This window comes from Crocodylus porosus, unplaced genomic scaffold (genome assembly GCF_001723895.1).
Source record: "Crocodylus porosus isolate Cpor-Errol unplaced genomic scaffold, CroPor_comp1, whole genome shotgun sequence".
In the NCBI taxonomy this organism is placed as follows: domain Eukaryota; kingdom Metazoa; phylum Chordata; order Crocodylia; family Crocodylidae; genus Crocodylus; species Crocodylus porosus.
Window position 1 is genome coordinate 23,276,230 of NW_017728918.1, and position 24,010 is coordinate 23,300,239.

The window sequence follows — 24,010 nt, forward strand, 5'->3', positions numbered from 1 at the left end:
AAAAAAAAGCTAAATAAAAAGTTATTCAGGGACAGAAATACCTGAACAGAAAAGAAGTGTGTTAACTACAGCATGTAACATGTCATCCCAAGTCAACCCGTAATTGAAGTACTGGCTTAATACATCACTACTGTGACATTTTCTTCAATAAATAGAATAAGTCTTGACAATACAAAAAGGTGCATATTACTGTGTATATTTCGGGAGAAGTATCTGTATTATAACGTTCAGCTTATTAATACCCTTTTTACTCCTTATTCAGGGCATAAAAACAAACAGAATAACACAAACAATTGCCTTTCTAAGATGAGAGGAATTCAAAAGAAAAAAAATGCAATGCTTGTCTTCAATAATAGAGCCTTCTATCTATACAACGGGCCAGTCAGTTAACAAGGAGATTGGTTCCGAGATCAAAAAAAGTGATCCAGGGGCTTTCTGCCCTCTATAGACATAGATGTGCAGCATGGCAAACATGGAAGCCAGTATTTCAAATCCTTTTAAAAAAAAAAAAAAATTAAAAAAAAAAAAGTTTTTCTTCTTTTTCTATTATAGCAATAATGCATCTGGAAGTTTGTATTATAATAGCTTCCTGCAACAAACCATTTGACACAAAACAGAACAGCTTGTTAAATGACAGCTACTTCCCCTTAAGGGAACAAAGCATTAAAATGTCATTTCCTGACAAGAATATTAAGTAGTTTATTTAGAAGAAATACGCATTGAAAATAGCTATCAAGAGACATGAACTGAATTTGTATTTGTTTTTAGCACCCACTTTTCATGTCCATCTATGTGCACTTAATTTTTTTTCTTAAATGAATCCCATTAGCTATTAGGCATCCAATTAAAAAAATAGCCAATTGTACTTTCCCTGAATAATGACTGAAGTTAAATATCTAACAGTGCGATGCCAAGATGTGTTTTGAGGCAAAAAGTTTCTATTTGTTGTGAATTGCAACTATTTTAAAATGGAACAGAAACAGGAGTGACACAGCTGCACTGGAATTGGCATGTGCAGTCTCCTTGGCTCCAAAAGGTGGGAAGCTACAATTGCTCCATGCTGCCTTCCCCTCCCCCCGCCCCCCCTCCATATCAATCTAACCTGATAGCAAGGCCCCCTCCCCCTAGTCTGCCCCCATGCTACATTTGTTATATTAGCTCCTGGTGGAGATTCCTTCTCAAACCAAGGAACTCCAAGTGTCTTTTGCTACCAAGCTAGGCTGATGCAGGATGTGATTTAACATGGTCAGGAAGGACTCCTTCATGTGTCCATCTCTAGGTCATGTACCTTCTGAACACCAGTCTTTGTGCTCAGTTGAAAAATGGGTCCAAATCTTCTTCCATGTTGACATCAGGCACCAGCTGATCCGATACTTCCTTAGCACCGTATCCTGAATTAGATACATTAAAATCTGTAGAAAACCAAGGATGGTCCAGAATTTCTTGTGAAGTCAGCCTTTCTGATGGCTCCCGACGCAGTATGCTACGTATAAGGCATTTTGCCTTGGGGGATAGAGTCTCTGGAATGTTAAACTGCCCACGACGAATCTTGCTGAAGAGAGAACTAGGCTCAATGTCATGGAAAGGATAGCGTCCAACTAACATTGTGTAAAGCATGACTCCTAGACTCCATACGTCTGCTGCCTTGCCAGAGTAGCTGCCATTCGTATTCAAGATCTCTGGACTCACATATGCCGGACATCCATGCTTATCAGAAAGAGAGTCGTCATTTCCCCTTAAAATATAAGCATCTTCCAGGCTTTCCAATTTCACTCTAGTCCTGTAGGGAGAGGGAGGGAGAGAGAGAGAGAGAGGGCCACCCATCATTAGACTCACTGATAAATTTCAGTCTGTTCTAATTACATTAGGTAATAGTGTTTAATAAGATCAATCACCATAAAAGATGCATCACTTTAAATGCCTATCCCTAAGATTTTCTTGAGATATGGCATTGTTTCCTCCCTCCAACTCAGGGACAAAAATAACTTAGCAACATTTCTTTTCCCTTTCTCCAGGCATACACATACAAGACTTTAGTTAACTGTACTCAGCTATGCATAAAAAGCAGTTACAAACTTCTCGATAAAACCGAATCATTGTTTTGAGTATCCTTTCAATGAGTTTTTACTAATGCAACAAAAACAAGCAGGTTGGGGGTGGGGGTGCGACATGAGAACTTGTTGCAATAATCTCCTTTCTCTACACTTTCTAACCAGTTGTGGCCAGAACATTTAAGTCTGGTAGACTGGTAGGTCAATGCTGCGACTACAGTTGTAGAAGCTTTTCTACAATTCTCAGGTTTGAAGTACTGATTTTGCCCTTTTCATTATCAAGCTTTCCTTGCTCAAGTTAGGGTGCTTATGCCTGGTTTTCAAGGCCTGGCTACCCATTTCAATGGAAACCCAAGTCTACCCATGTACAAGCTCTTCTTAAAATTTTGTAAAGGAACGCTCTCAAGAGCTTCAGAACCACAGAAAAAGTCTCTGTTGCAAGCAAAATCCTGCATTTGCATTTGGTAAAACCAGGTCTGCAGCAATATCCAAATGGAGATAAAAAAGCTCTGAATCAAAAGGCAGCTAGGGCAGCAATAACCTGCTTTCAAAAGCACATCTCTTTTCCTCACACCTTACAAGGTAGATCCTCATTAAAGGGCAAGCCCGCAACTCTCACAGACACTCCTTGTCAGCATTAGCTTGTACCAGTATTCCCACTGCATTCAGCAGGAGTAACATATGCCCCCACTCATCACAATCTCTAGCATATACTACAGGAAGAATGAGGTTTGCCAGGAAAAAAAAAAAAAAAAGAAACAATGCAAAACCAACCAAAAAAACAAACAAAGAAAAAACCTAAAAAACAAAATCCCAACACTCCTTTAAACAAAAATGAAGTAAAGTAGGTGCACTAAAAATGAAATTTAAGGGACCAACACAGGTCAGAGCAATCTGAGAACAAAAGGAAAAAAAAGCAGATCTTTGTGACGGATAAGGTACACGGGTTAATGTATTTATATTTATTTTCTTTTAGATTTAACCCCTGCCCAAGCCAAAATGCTCATGAAAGCTTGTCATAAACTCAGCTTGCTCTCATGAAAACTTATGCATCTCTGATTTAGTCTTTCCCTGCCTCCAAACCTGAGACTACACCACAACCCTCCACAACCATTGCCTCCTTGTCCAACACCGCACAAGCAAACCATCCCACCAATCCTCACCACCCCTCACATCCAGACACAAGGACCCTCCCCCGAACCCTGTCCACTTCCCTGCCACTCCTGGGGAGATCTCCCCACCCTCCCAGTGTCCCCCTTCAAGCCTGCACCCCCTTTCTTTAGGGGGGCTGCAGTTGTCACTCCTCTCTCCAAGCATACACATGCTATTCCTCCGTCCCCCGACTAGCACAGAACTAATTCAAAAGAACCCCAACAAAACAAACAGAAGAAAGATACCTCCCCTCCATCCTCATCAGTCACTGCCAAAGCATGGTCTTAAATCCTGCCCATCCAGGCAGGCCTGCTGGATTTGTAGGTCCTGAAGTCTGCCTGGATCCTTCTCCCTCCTTCAGATGGCCAAGATGATGCCTGGATTGGGCCCCAGCCCACCCCAGAAAGGGGGAGGAGGGGAAGTGGTAGTAGTTAGATAGAGCAGACCCTACCCTTTTAGCCACACCACAGCATTTATCTGCTATGGAAAGTGGGTGTTTCAAGAACTGTTTCAGTGAAATGAAGTCCAGCACCATGAAACCCCCTTTATCCAGATAACCACAGTAAATTCTGCATCGCTGTCTTTCTTTTCTGAGGCACTGTTCAATGCAAGCAATTCACATCAGGGATCCAACATAGGATTATAAAAGAGTTGCCCCATTCTCATTTCTTAATCACTTCATGCTATGTTCATCTTAGGCTCTTTAAACAGCACAGGCCTCGTATACAATCTAGTTTCCAATATTATACATTTGTAGATGGGTTTGACTTTTACTAAGAGACATTTACTAAGGAACGGGAAGTCACGAGCCTTGATTCAAAACATCTGATTTAATAAGGATGAGGACAGATAAGGAGAGCTTTGTTCCTTACATATTCGTGTGAAGACAAGAATTGGACCCATGACTGACATATGACCTGAACCCAAAACAACTCAGTGCTATCTGTTTAGGAGCAAAAAGGACAGTGCTCTGCTCTGCAAAGTGCTATAGAGACGTCTGCACTATCAACTCTCCAACCGCACTTGGACCTTTTCGACAGCTAGCGACATTTACTAGCAGAGGTGAAAGCTCTTTTGGCAACATGCCTTGGATAAGGAAGTCATAATTCAGAGTACCTGGCTCCCCGAGAACATTATGTAAAGGCAGCTCGTTCTATGATTAAATAGGCCACTGTTTTCTTCCCCGGTGCATATGCTGATGGGTTTGTGCCACACACCTGCTTCCTGATTAATTATACACTGCCAGCTTATAGGCACTTTTTGTGCCTATGGACAGCAAACCATTCACACTCAAACAAGAATCTAATGCGGTGGCACCTCACACAGGAAGCTGGCTACAAGGAACACTAAATGCAATTATACGATCACAGTCAATTTCCTTCTGTAGCAGCTCAGAAAGGCTAAGCGAGACAGGACTTAAGCATGCCTGTCAGACTCCTCTCCTGATCTTCACTTAGGGCTTATTCCTGTCTCCTGATGAGAGATTGTTAAGGGCAGGGGAGAAGGAAGGGAAGGGAAACCACACACACACACACACACACTCTCTCTCTCTCTCTCTCTCTCTTTCTCTCTGTACCTTCCTTCAGAGAGAGACTAAAGGATGGCAGATAATATGAGACATGAAGCTGAAGGCAGAGACAGGATTTGTGGTTCCATCACCAGTGCCCAGCTCCCTCCCCGCTCTTGCACAGAGACATATGCGGCAGGAAGACATACAGGCCAGCTACTTCAGTGTGCATTTCTAAGTTACTGAACTGCTAAGCAGCAAAGCATCAGCTCATTCCTGCGAGGGAAGTCTTGCACACACACACACACACGCGCGCGCGACAAAGGAGCAGCTTATTTATAAACAACTTATGGGAGGGAATTCATCCACCCACACACTTTCCTAGGCATTTCCCTGCACTGTTGAGACTCAGATAGTATTTTCTCCTTTATCCCATTTACACTTTCCAGTAGTTGCCAGAGCCAAAACTTGAGAGGACCATTGCACTGAAAGTTTTTTTAAACCACATTATTTGAATTCTGTAATGTTTATGACTAACTGCTTGCAATACAAAAGCAAAACAGTGGACCAGAAAGGCTTCTTTTGTTATAAAGGGCAAGTACTGCCTACCCACATACACCAGAAAATATTACTATGACCATGATTTTGCTTGCAAGGTGTTGCATGCTACAGAATTAAATTCTATATGCATGCTACAGCACATTTTGTTTAAGCCAACAAACTGAACAACAGCTGGCCAGTATCTGCTTACTCCATCATAATGTGACTGAATGAAGCAAACAGACAGTGATGCTTTCATCCTGCTGAGTAGACCGGGTTTGCGGAAACATATAGACAAAAAACAAAGCCCTTTTCATTTAAGGAAATGGTTGCCTTGATAGAGGCAGTATTCCAGCAAAGGTGGCAACTACGCACACAAGCTTTTCACTTTGCAGTAACTCATAGCTTTCTCTTTAACCTCTTACACTTCAGGTATAGCTATTAATTTTATATTTGGTATTCACATGGCTATTTCCACATACAATATTCTAATTTAGTTAGGCTGCTTATATAAGAGAGTCACAAATCCTATATAAAATCCATAATGAAGCAGAATTTTAACAATAAAAACAGAATATCAGAGGGAAAAAATATCTTCTAATAAAGCAATCTGTACTTTTAGGGTTAGTGAGCTACTGTAGATGCAATAGTCCAGGATGTAAACAAGCAGCAAGGATTTTTTGGTAGTATCTTTTACTGGACTAACTATATAGTTGGGAGAGGTGTTAGACAACCTTTCAGGGCCCTTTTCTCAGATAAGGGCATCATTAAAAAAAGTCTACTTGCTATACTCTTAGACACAGAATGCATTTAGTAACATTTTGTGCAACAGGACCCAAGTGTAGATTTTTATTTTTCCTCCCTCAAATTCCCAACTTTTAAGGCATGACAAGTGAATCAGTTTTGCAAACAAAGTGCCTCTAACAGACACGAACTTCAGGAAGGCTTAAGTGTCATTCCTCTGGGGGATAAAATGTATTTCCTTTTAAAGAGCAGCAAATTTGGTATCTCTTCCCTTCCTCCCTCTGCCCCTCCAAAGATACCCCAAATTGCTAAACACTTCTGTAACTGTAGGCCTCCATGTCGGAGGATGGGAAGTTCACCCAGTTATAGAATACAAGAACAACCCTAAATTTGAGTCTTGGCAGGCAAGAGATTCCCAAGCCAAATATTTAAATATGAACTCAAGATCAGCTTTCCAGACTCTTCACCATACAAAATGCAGCATCACTACAATAAAAAGAATAAAATAATTCCATGTTTAAACCCCTTCTATTCTCACAATAAATCCACTAATGATAAAATTCAAGTGACAGATTCCCACATCAGAAATAAAGTCTCCAAAAGCAGCAGCATTTTAACGTTACCATACGAATAGGGATTAATTTCTCTGCAACCAAAGTTCAAATGTAAGCTACTGCCAAAGCCGGATGAGAATCCCTTTCTACAAATACTGTAATGCAACAAAGACTTTTGTCAAGGCTTACGTAATTACAGTACATAATTTCAAGTTTTAATGCAGAGACTGAATAAGTACTTGGAAAAAAAAAAAGGCATTATGCATCCATCAGATCATTGATAAAACACTGCATTAGTCTAATGCATTAAAAAAAAAAAAAATACAACCCTGAATCATGGCTATTTAAAAAGGGGAAGCTATTCTGCCCATGAATGCTTTCCCATTACTGGTGAATGAAACCACAGAAGTGCAATCAGAGGGCAGCAGTGGCACTCAGACGGGAAATGCGTCTTTGTCCCCATAGAAACCGTCAGGGAAACCCATGAAAACAATACCACTCAGAATTTCTTATCAATATGCCATTCATTACTTGACTGCATTCAGACTTTGCTCTTCAGTAATGTAACAAAACCTGATCAATTAAACATCTTCTAGAAGACTCTTCAATGTAACCTCCTGAGCTAGCATCCGCTCCTGGCAGACAGCTTTGTTATCATACATCCTACACTTTTTCACGGTGATTCACATTATTCCTCCCTGCAGAGCTTAGGGATTACTGGCAAATTGCTACAGTGCGTTTTAGACACAGGCACCGGGGGCCACAAGAACTCTGCATTCACACGCCAGCCTCACTCCTCCTCCAAAAGCAAACAACATTTCCATAACTGGATTCCGTGGATTTATTCAGAGGTCCTAAAGCTCACTAAAAGGAACAAAAAAGAGTCCTAAAACATTCAGAAGAAATAGTATTTTTTTTTTGGGGGGGGGGGGGAACTCCATTGACCAAAGAGGTGTTGCAGAGCGCAGGAGCCCGTGCTCCAACGGAGCGGGTCACTAACTTGTTAGTTCTTCTTTGACATTTGTCCTGAGCTCTGTCTACTGGACAAGTCCAAACTGAACCCACGTTTAATATGTTTAGGAACACAGGAACTGAGCAGACCAACAGCTCAAGTCCAGCATCATCTCTCAGACAGTGGACAACACCAGCTGTTTCAAGGGAAGGTACAAGAAACCTCTCTCATTATAATTAGACTGGTATGTTATACAGTTGCTATTTAAGCAAAGTAGAGACTGAATGTTCAACAGTGGTTGTTAGTAGGCCTCTGTTCCCAAAAACCAGAAAGCAGGTTCTCCTACACATTGATTCCACCTGTATAGTAAGGCACTAGAGGCCAAACCAACGTCAAACAAACCACTGACTACAAGACAAGTTCCCTACTACCCAAAATATGTCCTTTGGTTAAGCCATGCAGAAATACAGATTCCCACAAGACCACATTTCATACTTAACATCCTTTGGGCTGAAGACAGGACAGCATTGCCTTTGGGACTCTCAGACAGGTACATGGACAGGTAAGGTCACTTAGACTCCCACACAGCTAATCAGCTAGTTTAATGACAGCAATTTAGCAGCACTTCCTTATAAAGGTACATCAAGCATGACCTGCAACTGGCCCTCTGATTCCTGAGAAAGCTGAAATCGGGTCCTCTTCCCTTTGCTAATTGATTACTGTCAACAAGAGACCTGTCCCTGAACAGTGCCAGCAGTTTGTAATGAGCTTGCTTTTACATTCGCAGTTAAATCCAGAAATTTCCTAAAGTGAGTCCATAGAGATGATCTGTGGATTAGTTAAAAAATATTAATCTGAGGATCAAGGATCATGCTCTCATTCAGGCAGAAAGAGAACAGACTACCCTGCAGTGGACTGAAGGCCGAACGGAAAACAATGCAACAAATACGATACTAATCCTCCTCCCCTCCGACACTGCATAGCCTTTCTGTGAGATTAGTTTCCAGTGGACGACCGAAGGTTGGCTGGGAGCTTTCCAAACATCTGACCACCCACTCTCCAGGACTCCAGCAAGAACATTTTCACTGACACTGTCACAATTAATGCACCCACTTTCATCCCTGGTACCATGAATGCCACGTCCCTGCAAAGGCGGGGGGAGGGGGGGCATGGCAAGCTCCCGCAGGCAGCTATGGCATGGTCAGGGGGGAGCGCTGATGAGCATGGACCAGAGGTTGGTGGCCATTCGCAGATAACACCAGCAGTGTTGGCAGCGAGGGAAGAGTGGCAAGCAGCAACTGCCTGCAGGCACTGCTGGCAGCACTTTTTGCACGGGGTGCACCAAGCTCAAGGGGCACACGTGCATCCTCATGCACCCCGCACACGTCACCAATACCTGGTACTGAGAAAGTGGCCTAAGCCAGGGTTTCCAAAGGCAGATTGCCGATGTGGGACACAGGGCAATACAGCTTTGAAGAAGCCTTTGCTGTGACAAAGATAATGTTGCCTCACTGTCACTCCTAGATGAAGGTGGTCAGAGTCCACCCAACCATTCCTAGAGAAATGTCTCAGTCCAGGGAGATTCCACGGTGACGAGCCTACCATAGAAATTTTGGACAAAAGCTTCAGAGTTCATATAAACTGGCATGTCTCCAACTTCATTTCAGCTACATCAACTGATACTAGCCAAACTCGGCCCACAGATCATCCCATATGCAGAATGGGGGATACAGACCCCCAAACCTTGTTCTACATGACACATGAATGGGATTCTAAGCAACTGGCCCCTGCAAAGTACTTCAGAATAAGTCTGTATAGATTCATAGATTGTAAGGTCGGAAGGGACCTCAGAAGACCATCAGGTCCAGTCCCCAGCATGAGGCAGGAAACTAGTTCTAGGACACAAAAATGCCTGGAAGGAGAATGCGTTTTTAAATCCTTAGGACTTAATTTCTACCTAGGAGAACTTTTACAATCTCTTCTCCAATACCTGATGAAGGGTGTGTGTGCCCAAAAGCCTGCAATTAAAGTTTTTTGGGGGTTTTTTGCAAAAATCTTTTTGGTCTAATAAAAAATATCATTCCTACTACAAGTCCTGATTGCCTTTTCCAAGTCCACAGGCTTTTTTCTATCTCAATTCTTATCACCTCAGGATGGGCCTCAGTTACAAAAGAACAAGGATTCCATTATTTGCCAAGCATGTGAAGCAAGGTGGCTATCTGACCTCACATTTACCTTTTTCAGTTGACATGAAAAGTCAATTGTTTTCAAAGACACCAGTGTCAACTCTTATGCCTCTGCAGTGCTCATCATGTTCTCCAGGACTTTTTTATATCACATACACACAAGGAAGAAAGACAAATATTTGATTTGCAAAAAACAAAGCTGGTGCCTTTGGAGAGACACTACATAAGCTGATGCTTATCCTCCCAGGTGCTGAGTACTTGCATCTTACACTGAAATCACTTGGTTCAGTCTGTACTCAGCACCTTTAAAAATAAATAAATAAAATGAACCAATCACCCACTTAAAGCTAGCCATCCAGGTTGAACACTTCAAGTAGTAACACCTACTTTTTAATACAGGTTTTAAGCAAAATATCATCCCCTCCGAGCTGCTGTTAACTAACCCTGCTTCTTCCACAAGTCTGACGTGGAATGAGTTGTTTAACTGAGACATTAAGCAAAAAATTTAAACACAGCAGTTATACAGCCTTAAAGCTACCATTCCCCCCTAACTATTCTGCACAGGCGGAGAATTTAGGTGAACAGCAGAGAGCATTCTTGAACTGACACTTAGGGTTGTAGGGAATTTTTGATTTACACAGAACAAAACCAGCTCAAGTTGTAAAAATATGACTAAACTGTGGGGTGTCAGGGATATCCCGGCATTTTCAGAAACAGTTGATCACTTATCCTCTGGGATCACTTATCCAGAGGGGACGCAATCCTCTTAAGTGTTTCAAAACAACCAGAAACACTGGTCACATCTGAAAATGTAAGCCATGTGATATAGATGAAATATTAGGTCAAAGGTATCAGGCTACAGGGAGACAAACCCCCACCCCCCCAACAAAACAGTTAACCACCACCACCACCACCACCACAACATGCCAGAAAGCTAGCATTTGTAGCTAAGAATGTGACTAGCATGAACTCAAACAAAATGATGAGCAATGGTCTGAATCCTACAGTTCATTCAGGAATTTGCTGATGCAACATTGCCCACAAAGCACATGGTAATGGAAGTTGGTGGGTTAGTCCTGTGTGGTCAGGAAACAAGATATGCTCCACTGGCTGACTGCTTCGTTGAAAAATCCTTCAGTAAGAGCACCAAGCCCAGGAACATATCTGCAAATGGTAGTGTTTCATTCAAGTTACATACCTCAAAGCAAAGCAGTGGGAAGGCCCTACACCAGTAGTTTTCAACTTTCTCAATTTGCAGACCCCTAAAAAATTCTGAATGGTGATGCAGGCTCCTCTGAATTGTAAGTGTGGGTATTCACATACTTTTGATTGGTCATCTTTTGTGGACCCCTTAGACAGTGTGCAGACTCCTAGGGGTCTGAGGACCACAGGTTGAAAGCCACACCATCATCACATTTCAGCAGAGCTCTAAGGAGATAGGGAGCAAATGAGTGCAATAGGAATTAAGAAGATAATATACGCAACTACAGAAGCAGAAGCAAAGAAAGAGCAGGGCCGGGGGGGACAGTAACCTGGTGAAAACCCACCATGACCGTCCTGTAGTCGGACAGGATTCTTAAGACACGCTGAAGGACCCAGCTTTGGCTACTCACAATTTGATGACTTCAAGGCTCCCATTTCTTCTCCCCAAACCTAACTGCATTAGTCTTGTTATTAGAGCAGCAGATTAGTGCTGGTTTCTAGTCTCAGCTTCTGGCATTCTTGTTTAATAACTGATGGAAGTCACTCGACCTCCATGACTGCACATGCCTGTCCGTAATAAAAAGAAGGGAATGATGTTTACCTGATCCACAGGCCTAACTAGATCTACCTATGTGCTCCAGTGAAAAGGTGCTGTATGGACAGTAAATTTCAAGTATATTATTCATTGGAGTATCTGGAAGAAGAGGCTTAGGATCTGAACCACATGAAAAATAAAAGGAGTATGAACCTTACTGCCCACAAAAGCTATACAATTGCTTTGTTTTCCATCTGAATTTGGATAGAGACTGCCTGTCTGGGAGACATTACCCAACCTTCCCAAATGCCATAAAATATAGAAAGAGCCTCAATTTTTGGGTTGAAAGGTTACCGATGCTTTTAACCTGTACAGTTAAAGCTTTACTACTTTATGCTGTACCTTTCCTCCTAGTTCAGTTTAACAGAGCAGCCTAAGAAATAATCCAGCTAAGTGCATCTTTCAGACTAGTGTTAAGGCAGTCCTGCTTGTATAACTTCTCTTGCCTTTGAAAGCCCTTCACTAGTTTCCCCAAGTCTGTTTGTTCACTATGTATTCTCAGCAAGGTTAGGGGTTACTAACACTGTAAGTAGATCAGCAGACTGCAATAAAATTCGGCAGGAGTGAGAAAAACTAACCCTATATGAAAGAAAAGAAACAGGTTCCTTTGTAGCCAATACACAACAAGCTGCATCTATGCTCCACGTTTCCGTGGGATCCGTTTTGCTTTGCTAGGATCCCAAAGAACAGAATTAGTTTTCCTTAACACCAAACAGTACTCCTAAGTCACTGAAAAGATCTGGAGGAAAAGGATCCATTCTCTGGACAGCAAATAAATAGTGCATTACACTAGAATAAGCTTTCGAAATGAGTGGATAGTACTGGCTGTGCTTTCTTGGCACACAACTAAGTGTCAAGTTATATTTATTTTGATTAACTCCAACCTGCATTCAATTTCTCATATTTTTTTACTAGAAGAATAAGGAAAAGTTACAGTATCTGGAATACCAAAATTAGTTTAAATTTCCCCTCAGCAAGAATGATTAATATGCAAGGTCTTTGAGCATCAAACATTATGACAACTAATATTTTTTTATAATTAAAGGCTTAAGAGTGCTCTAAAGAAATTAATAATTCCCCAATACAAGGAAATGGTATTTGGGCTAGGAAAGCTACTGCAAAGAAGCTACATGGAAATGCTGATGTCTTTTGAAAACCTTTAGATGTGGCTCTTCCTAGAAGTATATGCTTTATATCTAGCCAATGAATCGCGTCAATATATGTAAAGCAACAGTGGGCACTCTGCTATTTTTATAACCCAGTGAAGTCACACCCATTGCTGTGACATCACCGCAGGCAGAACTGCACATGAGTTCTTCCCATAGGCATAAGAACAGCTAAGACAATTAATACCAGGACACTTGTAAATTAGGGATGCACCGGTATTTTTTGGGGCCGATACTGATAGCCGATTTTGAAGGAGGCACATCAGCCAATACTGATCCAATTTCCAATACAGCTGTGTACAGCTTGCAGGTCTGTTGTGGTAGAAGGGCAGTAGGGCAGGGCAGGGCTGGGCAGGGAGTGGGACAGAGCTGTGGTTCATGTGGGGGGTGCAGGGAGGGGGAGGAGTGGCTCCTGCTGCTGCATGCACCCTGAGAAAGCCTGGGGGAGGGGGGCGGGGCTTGTGTGCTCCAGGATGCGTGCAGGGTGTGGGCAGGATGGGCTGCACCTGCAGGGAGGAATAGTACTGGGCAGGCGGTGACTGGGGGTGGGGAGGTTGCAGCCTACCCCCCCCCCAGTTAAAAATCAGTGTAGCCACCCCGTAGCCCCCCTTCCCAGTGCTGCCACCACCCACTCTGCACAGATCTGGTTGCACACATTTCCCTCTCCCTGTGCCCTCCTGGACAAGCAGTGTGCAGCAGCAGGAGCTGCTCTCCCCCACCCCCCGGACAAGCTGAGGCTCTGGCCTGTGTCCCACCACCACTCTGGCTGGGCAACATCTGCCCCAGAACCACTCCCTCCTCACTGCAGGGGCCTCGATCTGTCCGCACCCCATGCCCCTCTCCTTCCCCTTCCACCACCACACTTACCAGCTGCACAAAGCTCTCCACACTGCCAGCTGTGCTCGTCACTGCCTACATGCTGCGCTGCAACTGTGCGCATGCACAGGCCATTTAAATCGGCCAAATTATTGTCCACATCAGGCCAATTTCCAATATAGACAATTTTCTTTATGTCAGTGCAATCCAATATCAGACCAATATGTCGGTGCACTTCTATTGTAAATCTCTCATGATATGGGCACAAACAAAGACAGACCATTGCTAGCACAAGCCTTTAAAAGCTAGGATAGGAGCAAGTGATCAGCTGTTTGTAAGCGAAAAGAAACTTGCAGGTCCTATGACTGTATTGGTATCATACAATATTCAATTGTTCTGGAACTCAAAGCATAAGGGCAAGTTTGTTTGTTTTTTTTAAGACTGCAAAACTACCCAACATATCACAAGTAGGTTGGACAAGTCCCACCTGAAAACTAAACCCCTTTGAAAAGCTAGCCACAATTTTTCTGCTATCTTTATGTAAAGAGATGTGCTGTTACTCACCCAATTGGCATTAAAAGCATGTTTCCAACCAGGCATCATTACCCTAAAGGTCAGTCAGATGCAATGAACGGCAAGCATGCCTGATGCTGGAATGTCAGTATCTCAGAGTCAATAATTAAAGTTAACCTCACCCTGACAATTGTTAAATAAAAAAAACTTTTAGTCTTCCCCCCCACACACACCTTTATTTTATTAATTATCCCACCCCCTTATTTATATTAAAGTCAAGAGATGCTGAAAGATCTAAGCTACTAATATGATCTACTATTCCAGAACTTTACTTTGACTACAGTACATGCCTGTATATTTTGGAGAATGCAATTAAGAATGGTAAAATATAGAGGTTCCCAAAGGTAGCAAAATTAATGTTGATAGAAGATCCTTGGGCCTGATCCACAGAAGGGCTGGGCACCCAGAACTCCAAAGTTATTTATAAACATGCGGGAGAAAATAAGGACCACTCTCCTTTTTAGGTTTGAATTATTCAGAAGTAACATCAGATTACTGGGAGGGACTTTTAAGAGTTATTCTTGTTTTGAGTACCAAAATACGCTTGCTCATGTGCATATAATCTAACTGCAACATCACAATATAGCTCTCATTTGGGATAGGACTAGAAAGTTAAGAATGGAATTAGGGCTGGAGGCTATGAAGTGTTTGCTGCCTGGCATTAATTCCCACTTAATTCAGGGAACATTCAGCACTTTGTCAGATCAAGCCCATGTATGTTTTTAAGTTATAACTGTATTTTATTGAATGAAAAAAGTGGGCAAGGTGCCATCCTACATGTATCCATGGTAACTTTAAGGGCTGTACCTTCACATCTTCCTAGAACATCATTAGGCCCAAAGAACAAAAAGTAGGTACCAAGGAGAGCTGTAATCAGTGCTTCTAACTAAACTGAACCATTTCCCAATGATCTTCAGCTTTTCTTCAGCTCCTAGAATCGATCATTGGTTTTGCTGTTGCTCCCCCCATGAAGAATCTAAAATAGTAGTTCTCACTTTCATATTGCCTTCATGCGGTTTTCCCAGCCAGTTAATAAATATAAAGGTCAGCTGGACTTCTAGCAAGAGAAAGTTTAAAAGTTGTGGGTGTAGTAAAAAGCAAGTTACAAAAACAAATATGAAAATGACAGGAGCAGAGATCAGTACACAATGCTGGGAGTGGAAAGCAGTTGAAGTCATTCACCCAAAGACACATTTTGACCATGAATCACTGCCCGGTTCTTAGAGTACATCAACTTGCAGAGTCCAAAACAACATGCATTCCCAACAAGTAGTAGAGTTTTGTGATTAACATTCCTTAATATGCAGCACCACAAACACTAGCAGCCTTGCTGAAATGCTAGTATTTTGGCTGTAGTAGTGATGTACTCTACAGTATATTCAATGAACCAGGAAGCAGCAAGAACATTTTACACAGTAAATACAGCAGTAAGTTAGAAGTAATGACCAATTACCAACTGATGGTTGGCACCAAAGGAAAACAAAACTAAACAAGTAACTGCTTCTATCCTGTCTCTTGCCATTTCACCTCCACATCTCAGTTTGTTCAGCTGAGAAATGGCATAATGCATTCAGGCTTGTAAACCAGTTACACCTGAATAAAAATTGCATTTGTTATTAATCACCAGTTGTAGAGGTTGGAAGGGGATTTCCAGTTATTATTCATGTTCAAATCCATAAAGGGAAGCAGTACAACTACAGTACATACCCATACTTCTTGGGTGGTTGAAGGTCTTTGGCCTTGTGCCTTATGATGCAATCGTGTCTTGGGAGCATTGAGGGGAGAAAGTTCAAAAATGTTTATAACAGGCCTTACTCTGCTCTCAAAGCCAACTCCCATGACTTTGTGAAAGCCGAGTTAAATTAATGGCTAATGCTCTTGAAAATCCTATCCCTTTATATATAACCACAGATGTTGTGAAGATTATATTCCCCATGCAGGTTGAAGAAAACTTTAAAAATAAAGTAAAAGGGAAAATGTCGGGGGAGGGGGGAGTATTTATACACATGTGGAATGCAAGTTTCTACACAAAAACAAACCTTTGGGTGCCCACTGAAATGTCAGTATTAATAACAACATTTTTAAAAAGTTACAGAATTGTAAGGGTGAAATACACCAGTTTCACTTTTGCATTTCTCTCAGATTGGACTCAAGTTTCCTCAACACTTTGGTCCCAGGGTTTCAAGTACAGCAGCAGTGGCAGGAACAATGGACTAGCTAAAAGCAAATCATTTGTTTTTAAACCACTGTTGACACTGGAATTTAAAAGATTTCCTTCACACTAGAGACAAGCCATGTCAGGTTTTGAAAAGTTTCTTTTACAAAACTGAACTTTGACAAATGTTAAGTTGCTGGTAACCCTTCAACCCTTGCGTTTAAAAAGGGGCTAGACAACTTTCCCTTAAGGACTGGAGCTAATGTCCAAATATGAACTCGTGCAGCAAAGCTCTTCCTGAGCTTGACCATGAATAGCAAATGCCTCTGCCGTTGCTCCCAACTTTCCCAAGCAACCACAGCATGGCACTGTCCAAGTATTGACCAAATTTCACTGAAGCTACTGAAAATCCTGAAAACAGCAATGAAAATAGCCGGTTTCATTCTGCTGTAGCTTCAGCAGGAACACATGGAGACACTTGGGTATTCGCAGGTCTTTAACATGCGTAGAGAACGGGAAAAAGTGTCTATCCTCACAGCATTTAGTACAGTGGTTCTTAACTTCTTTGGACATGAGGCACCCCTGCAAAACTTCTGGAAGTCAAGTGACACCCAATTCATAAAACAAATTTATACACTGTAGGATTTACTTCCTTGTTGAGGGGTCTAGCAGTGGGGTTGGCAGGGACAAGCTTGAGCCTGCCCTTTTTGCCTATGTTCTCACACCTCAGCTATTTCCTTAAACCTCAAGGCACCCTTCAAAAGGATCTGGTGGCACCACAGGATGCAGTGGTACCCTGGTTGTGAGTCACTCATCTAGACAGAGGGGGTAGGTGTTAGCAGACATGCTTCTTCCTGCACCCTGACTATCAAGTGGCTGAGATCCTCCTCTCCCTCAGAAGTGAACTGAAGGACTTCAAAGCAATCAGAGAGAAATGGATCTGAAACAGGAAGCCCCAACAAGGCCTGGGACAGACTATTAGCAGCTGGGAAAGGAGGTTGAAGGGCAGCTTCCCAAAACATTCCTCTATGGGGTCAAGCTTCAGCTGCTGGACCTAGATCCCATGGGTGGGGGGGAAAAAATGCCCATTAAAAAAAGAAAAGTGAAGAAAAAAAGCTCCATATCTCTCTCCACTCCCTTTTAAGTCTTTTGAAGGTCACCTTGTAGTTTAATATTTCTTTCATGCTCCACATTACTCCAGTGAGATTCAATACAGTGTTGAAATCACCAAAGTACATGATGTAACACACTTAACGAAAACTAGTTACCACAGGGAAGGGACTATAACCTTCATAGGCTTGAACATGCAGATGATTATAATTCAGCTTCAGAAATGCACTACAATAGCCACACACACTCCAGCATCTTCCCCACCAACACCTCTTTAAGGACGGAACAGGAGGTTCGAGACGGGGGAAAAAAAGGTTTTCCAAAACTCATTTTTTCCTACAACGAGCAACTTCATCCTAACCTTTTTTTGCTTTTGTGATGCACATAAAAGCAATGCTACCACTAACCCGTTCCTGCCACGTGGGGCCTCCAAAAGATACAGACAATCCTAAAAACGTCTGCTCAAACAGGGCACAATTCTTGCTGAGGATCAGCCCCTAGCACTGGATCTTACACGGCCCAATCCTGTGATGAAACAGCTCCAACACACGTCAATGGAGACAGCAGGTGCTTAGTGATCCAGTAAAAAATAAAATCAAACCTCAAGTGCCTTAAGGACAAAGCAATCATAAATCACTTTTGCAAATGTAGGCCAGGCAGGAAGTCTGCAATAGGAAGATGAGGACTAATCCCTCACCACTGTGCTTTAATCATTAAACTAGTCCATTCTTCCTTCATGGGAACAGACAGCAACTTGAAGCAGATTTTAGAAGCTTGCTCTCTTCCTTACCCATATACAGGAGTATGCTGGTTGTATATGAGAAACACAAGCAACTCCCCATGTTGGAAATCTTCCTTTAGAAGCAAACTTCCCATCAGGATAAGAAATTCCACACTGCAGGTGAGGGGACTGGCTGCAAACCAAAATACCTGTATCTAGATTAACTGCTCCAAAATCCCAACCCACTTGTGATGGTTCCCAGGGAGCCAATACCCATGACTTCCTATAAAAGGTTTAGAAGCTTTTAACACTAAAAGCTTTTGACATGGTTCAATAGCAAGAAGCTCTGAAAACAAAGACATTTGACAAAGCCAAGTTTGAGAGAAGATGGCAGAAAGCACATGGCACGTTGGGTCCACCCTGTACCTGGTTCCAACTCAAATGACAAGCTTGTACAGAACACGAGGAAGAACGGACGGATACTTTGCAGGAAATAGCATTTCTCTTTCTAAGTGTCCCTTCACAGATCTCCAGGTGTTTTCACCTTCACCAGCTACAGGAGTAGAGGGAAAAACTAGGGACAGACTACTATAACATTATTTTTACACTTTCTGCTTGCAACAAATCAAGAAAGAGGGAACACAGCCCATTCAAACAGAAATCTCATATACAGCATTAGAAAGATTCTCACCTGTCTTCATCCTTGAAGATAAATTTCCGCAGTTTGAGGTCTCTCAATACCAGTCCACCGTCGTGACAATGTGCAACAGCAGAAGCAATTTGATAGAACAGTTTCGCTGCTTCCTCTTCTTTAAGCTTCTTGCAGGTGCGAACAAAAGAGTGCATGTCTCCATAGCTCCTCTCAAAAAACACGTAAGCTTTTGTTTCCCCAAGAATTATTTCAGTAATTTGGTTGATATTTTTGTGTGCAGGTAGACAAAAACATGGCGCCAGTAACTCCTGGTAGCAGCCAATATCAAACACCTACAGAAATAACAACAGTAAAGCAAGGGTTAGAGATACTATTGACCAAGATTATATCGAACAATCACACCGATGCCATCACTGAGCACTGCACACGTTTGTTGTTGGGATGTATGCTGTTTTCCAAGCTGTGCTTGTCCAGAAGGAATCTGTCAAAATGAATTTGGGCATGATGTTGATAAGCCAAAAAAATAGATCTGATCCATCCTGACCTGGAATGGAATACCAGAACTGAAACAGAGAAGTTGTTCCCCAGAAGTATGAAGAGCCAAAATGTGGTTAAACTCAGCCAGTAATGTGAATTATGGTTTGAAGGTCAAAGTTATATAGAAGGAAGATGGTAGACCTCAGAAGTGATGGAATTTATTTTAAGGAATTCCAGCCAAGGACTCAAAAAAAAATATAGGCAGCATGCTGAGATTTGTACTTAGAGATGTTGTCAGACTAGATTCACTTTTACCAACCATCTTTTTACCTACTTTATTAATCCCTTAAAGCCTTGGGAAAAAACAAATGTTTCAAAACCAATCTATCACTATCAACATTGTTTACTTCCTCCAACCCTTTCATCTGAGAGCAAGGCAGCCAAGCCAGTTTCACTTTCAAATTTTCAGTTTTGCAATGTCTGTTGTTTAAAATGTCAGGAAACAAAATGTGGTTTAGGCTGCAGAAAAATTCCTTAAACAAACAACAACAACATACCCAACAAACCTTGGTTCAAATTTAAGTTAAAGGTCCCTTGAAAAACCTGAGCATTTCTTGAACAGCAAGCAGATCAAACAGTTTGTGAATGAGCTGCAAGAATGTACAAAGGATGCTAAGAAATTCATATATAAAAATGTTACTATAATCCAGTGAGTACAAATGAATCAGTATGCGAGTCAATTAAAAAAAAAAAAAACAAAAAACCCAAACTTAAGGCAGAGGAAAGACTTTATGCAGAATAATTAAGTGCTCTAGAGTTAGACAGTGCAAGAAGGCTTGACAAGAAGCAAATAATACTGTATTTATACCTGCCCCACATACATTTTGGTAACAAAGGGAACTGTTCATGTTTCCAGCAAGGAGATGCTATTATTTGCTCAGCACACTCTGAGGTATCTTGCTATATTTAAAAAAAACAACATGAACCAGCTTCAGATGCAGCTAGGTATTGTTTCTGCTTTTCTAAATAAAGGGTACAAGAGAAACTGGTACAGTTCTTAACCCAGGCTCTCACTAATACTATCTTCTTTATATCCTAGATTGAGACTCGGGGAGAATGTCCATCACTTCCTCCGAAGCTTTAAAAGCTTTTCAAACAAAATGCCCTTGACATGATTCAATAGCAATTTACAAGAAAACGAACTAAGGTTTTAATGCTTTGTAACAGCTTTGACTAATTCATTCCTCAGGAGGGATTCCAAAGTGGCAGAAACTGGGATCAAAGGGTCAAAAAATACTTACCTGTGCTGCTATACTACATCCCAGGCAGCGGGCAGTCAGACAGGCAGACTGCCAAACAGGCCCAACTCCTTTTAGGAGAGGAAGGATTAGCACTGAGGCATTCTGGTGACTTGAGAAACCACAGAAACAAAATTGGGATTTGGTGCTAAAATCCCTAAGATGTAGGTAATTCTGGAGGAAAACTCAATGGCATCTGGATCTGTGCTAGTGTTGCAACACTTTTTAAATCCATCTTGGAAGTGGTTGGAAATAGTTCCATGAAAATAAAAGATTTTTTTATAGCCCTCCATCATGTATTTTAACTATCTTCTTCTGAAATACCACTGCCAGACCTCTTATGTAACTTCAATACCCTGAGTAAGTAACCCACGTATTACGGCTGAGGGAAGCACTGTGTTTTAAAAAGGCCCCTATCATATTGCTACTATCTAGAGGCTCTTTTATAAAAGGCTTCTTTGTAACCCAAGTATGTAGTGTCCCTGGACTCAATTCAGCCTAACGTCCAATAAGCAGGAGTTTGATTTAGATCTTACTAGCAATCGGAAGTGAGCAGATACCATTACTTGGATGCCACAGACCCTAGAAGCAAGTAATGCCACTTGTACAGTTAGTGGGTAAAGGAAAATATTTCTGGGCAGTCAGCTTGTCTCTTATCCAAGCTGATTCTTACCCAAGAAGCCACCTATACCATCACCCGTAAGATACCAGATAGCGAAAATGTGAGGTCCTTTAGCAGAAAGGGAATTCATTAAATAGGATTCATGACATAGCAGGTGTTTTACAGCCTGCATTAGTCAGTTTGGGCAACTGAGGAGTATTTAGAAGCCAGATATTAAGTCAAGTCTTTTTAAAGCACGTATCTTAAGTGGTGGATAGGGTTAGATCTTCAATTTTTTTTTTTTTTTTTAAGTGAAAAGTGTGTGGCTGAAAGGGAAACAAAAAAGAAGAAAAAAAAATCCTTGTGAGCTGTAGTTCGTACCATGAAAATATGCCTACAACCACCTAACCCTTGCAATGAAGGAGAGGAAAAAACTTGCTAGAAATGAAGTACAGCAATGAAGTTACTTCTCAAAACACAAGTTCATGTGTAATTTCATGCAAAAAAAAAGCAGCTTTACATTATTTTTTCCCTTGAAAAGATGCAAACGGGTGCATGGCCCTGCATTACTGCAAGATGAGACTTTCATTCTAAAAATCTGATTTCAACTTCTGTTGATTTTGGCAACCTAATGCATGCATTTTAACCCGCAGCCGTAATCCCAGTCTCATCAGTCTGCAAGGTCATAGGGCCCTCTCTCAAATAATCAACTGTAAAGGATTAAATCTTCGTTAACATCAGGGTTCCCACCTCCCAGTCACTGGGTAGATTTATGTTGCCCTCTGAACCAAAACCATTACAAAAAGCTGCAAAGAGTAATTATTTTTCCTTGCATTCCTGCCAGTCCATAACTTCTTGTGAATCAAATGCAGAAGGAATGCAACAGCCAATAATGACGCCCAATCCTCCGCATAATTGTGAATGATAACACATCTACTGTTCATTTCACAGACAGCTCAAACCCCAGAAATTTGCATTTGCTAAATGGCATAATTATATATTTTGGGAACAATGCAAGGATTAAAGTGTGTGCTTGAGGGTTGCAAATTGCTACACAGTCATCCAAGCTGGTCCTGGTTACTGCCGAAATGGATGGGCGTAAAGCTGGGACATGAGAGACAATGAAAATAATAACCACTGCAGTTTAGGAACAAAGGAAAAATATGCCCTCAGACTGAAAGGGAAATACATCCCTTGAGAACTACGCAAGCATGCGGGCTTCCTCTTCTCACAGCTCACCTTCCAATGGCAGGAGCCCACGGGGGGGAAGTGTTGAAGAGCAGGCAGGTTACAAAGAGTGGGTTTCATATTCTGTCTGCTCTTCAAAAAAAGACGTAGGTGTGTGCAGGTTGTAGCCGAGCTCCAGTGTGCAATAGGGGGAGGATGCTGTTTGCCAACAAGCTCTGTAGTGAGGGGGCTCAGAGCTCAGCCCGATTCATTTCAAGTGGATTTCTTAATCACTTTCCAGACAAAAGCTGACTGCATACCCCCCGCCTTCCCCCCCCCCCAAGTTGCAAAAGCATCAAATAAAGCAAGGCACAGCTCCTCACCATGACCAAGGGACCCCCCCTGCAGCAGTCGGAGGAAACCAGGCTGCTCCCGAGCTCTTTGCAGCCTGGTTTAAAGATGGTTCTTCCCAAGCAGAGGGAGCCCTGGCTCTGGGCCACGGCTCTAACGTGGCCATTGTCTGAGTGCAGGAAAAGTTGTGGGATGCGCGGGTCCCGGGACGGGATCGGGCCCGGGTCTCACCCCAGCGCTGTGTCCCGTCCGGCCCCAAGCAGCCCCCCGCGGCTTTGGGGGGACACCCCACAAGAGAAAGCAACAAGAAAGAGGGAAGTGCGTTACCTTGCAAACCAGCTCCTCTCCGCTGTGCAGATGCACGGCTCGGAAAACGTGGTCTCCCTCCAGAGGCTCCAACAATAAGTATTTCCCGATGCAAGAAACGCAATGCGACAAGTTGGGAGTCTCTGGCGGGCTCGGGGAGCCGAGGTTGGGGCTGAAGCTCTGGCTCGGCTCGACGGATCTCAGCGACGAGAGCTCTTCGAAATCCTGGGTTTTACTCCGAGGTCGCCCATACCGCGCTATGGAGATAGGGGTGGACCTTTGTATGTTCATGAGGATGGAGAGAGCCGGCTCCGGTCCGACGGCAAAGCCCAGCCTTTGTGCGGCGACCACGGGGGGCGGGGGCCGGGGACCGCAGCCCAGGCGAGCCGGGGCACAGGATGCAGCCGCGGGTCCTTTTGTTTCCTCTCGGGGCTCGGCTCGAGCCAAGTGCAACAAAGTAACTACTCGCCGAGGCTCGGGCCCCCCGGAGCGATGCGGCGGCCGGCTCCACGGGGGCGAAGCGAGCAACCCTCCCCCGAGAAAAGAAAAAAAACACTGGATGCGCACAGGACTGGCTCGTCCCCTCTCTCTTTAATACGAGGCAAAAAAAAAAAATAGTAATGATAATGTCCCGAGTTGCCTACGTTTTAACTGTAGATGGCGTCTGGAGCTGCTCTCTGCCACGGAGGGCTCGCCTGATATGCAACACAAAATAACGAGGGAGCATTTAACTTACAGAGCAGTCAGCAGCGGCGCCGACAAAAGAAGAGGCAGGATCGGCTCGGAGAGACTTGCACAAAAGCCGGGTTTTCGCCCCCCAGTCAAATCGATTTAAAAAAAAATAATAATAGTAACAATTAATTCAACTTTGCACAAGGAGAGATTGGGGGGGGGGGGTGCTGGAACCGAACAAAAAGTGCAAGCGAGGACACGGAGGGATCAATGGGCTCCGGTTTCCATTGCACGGCAGGGGTTTGCTCTCTCCCCGAGGCTTTCGTATTTTATTTTTTTAGTACGATTCGCCCATCCGGCAAAAATAAGACTAGGAAGAAGAACGCAGGAGGGGGGAACAGCAAAACCAAGACACCTGGATGCTTCCTTCTGCCAGATCTGGAAACATAGATGGGGGGGGG

General features: G+C 42.8%; 1 protein-coding gene across 1 annotated transcript; it reads right to left on the reverse strand.

The window, feature by feature from the left end:
* Positions 1-254: 254 nt before the first annotated feature.
* Positions 255-24,004, reverse strand: TRIB2 (tribbles pseudokinase 2). The gene is made up of 3 exons (XM_019537388.1): positions 22,899-24,004; positions 18,717-19,009; positions 255-1,780 (listed from the first exon to the last, which is right to left on the reverse strand). The coding sequence occupies exons 1-3, from the start codon at positions 23,166-23,168 to the stop codon at positions 1,312-1,314; spliced, it is 1,032 nt and encodes a 343-aa protein (XP_019392933.1). The 5' UTR covers positions 23,169-24,004; the 3' UTR covers positions 255-1,311.
* Positions 24,005-24,010: the final 6 nt, after the last annotated feature.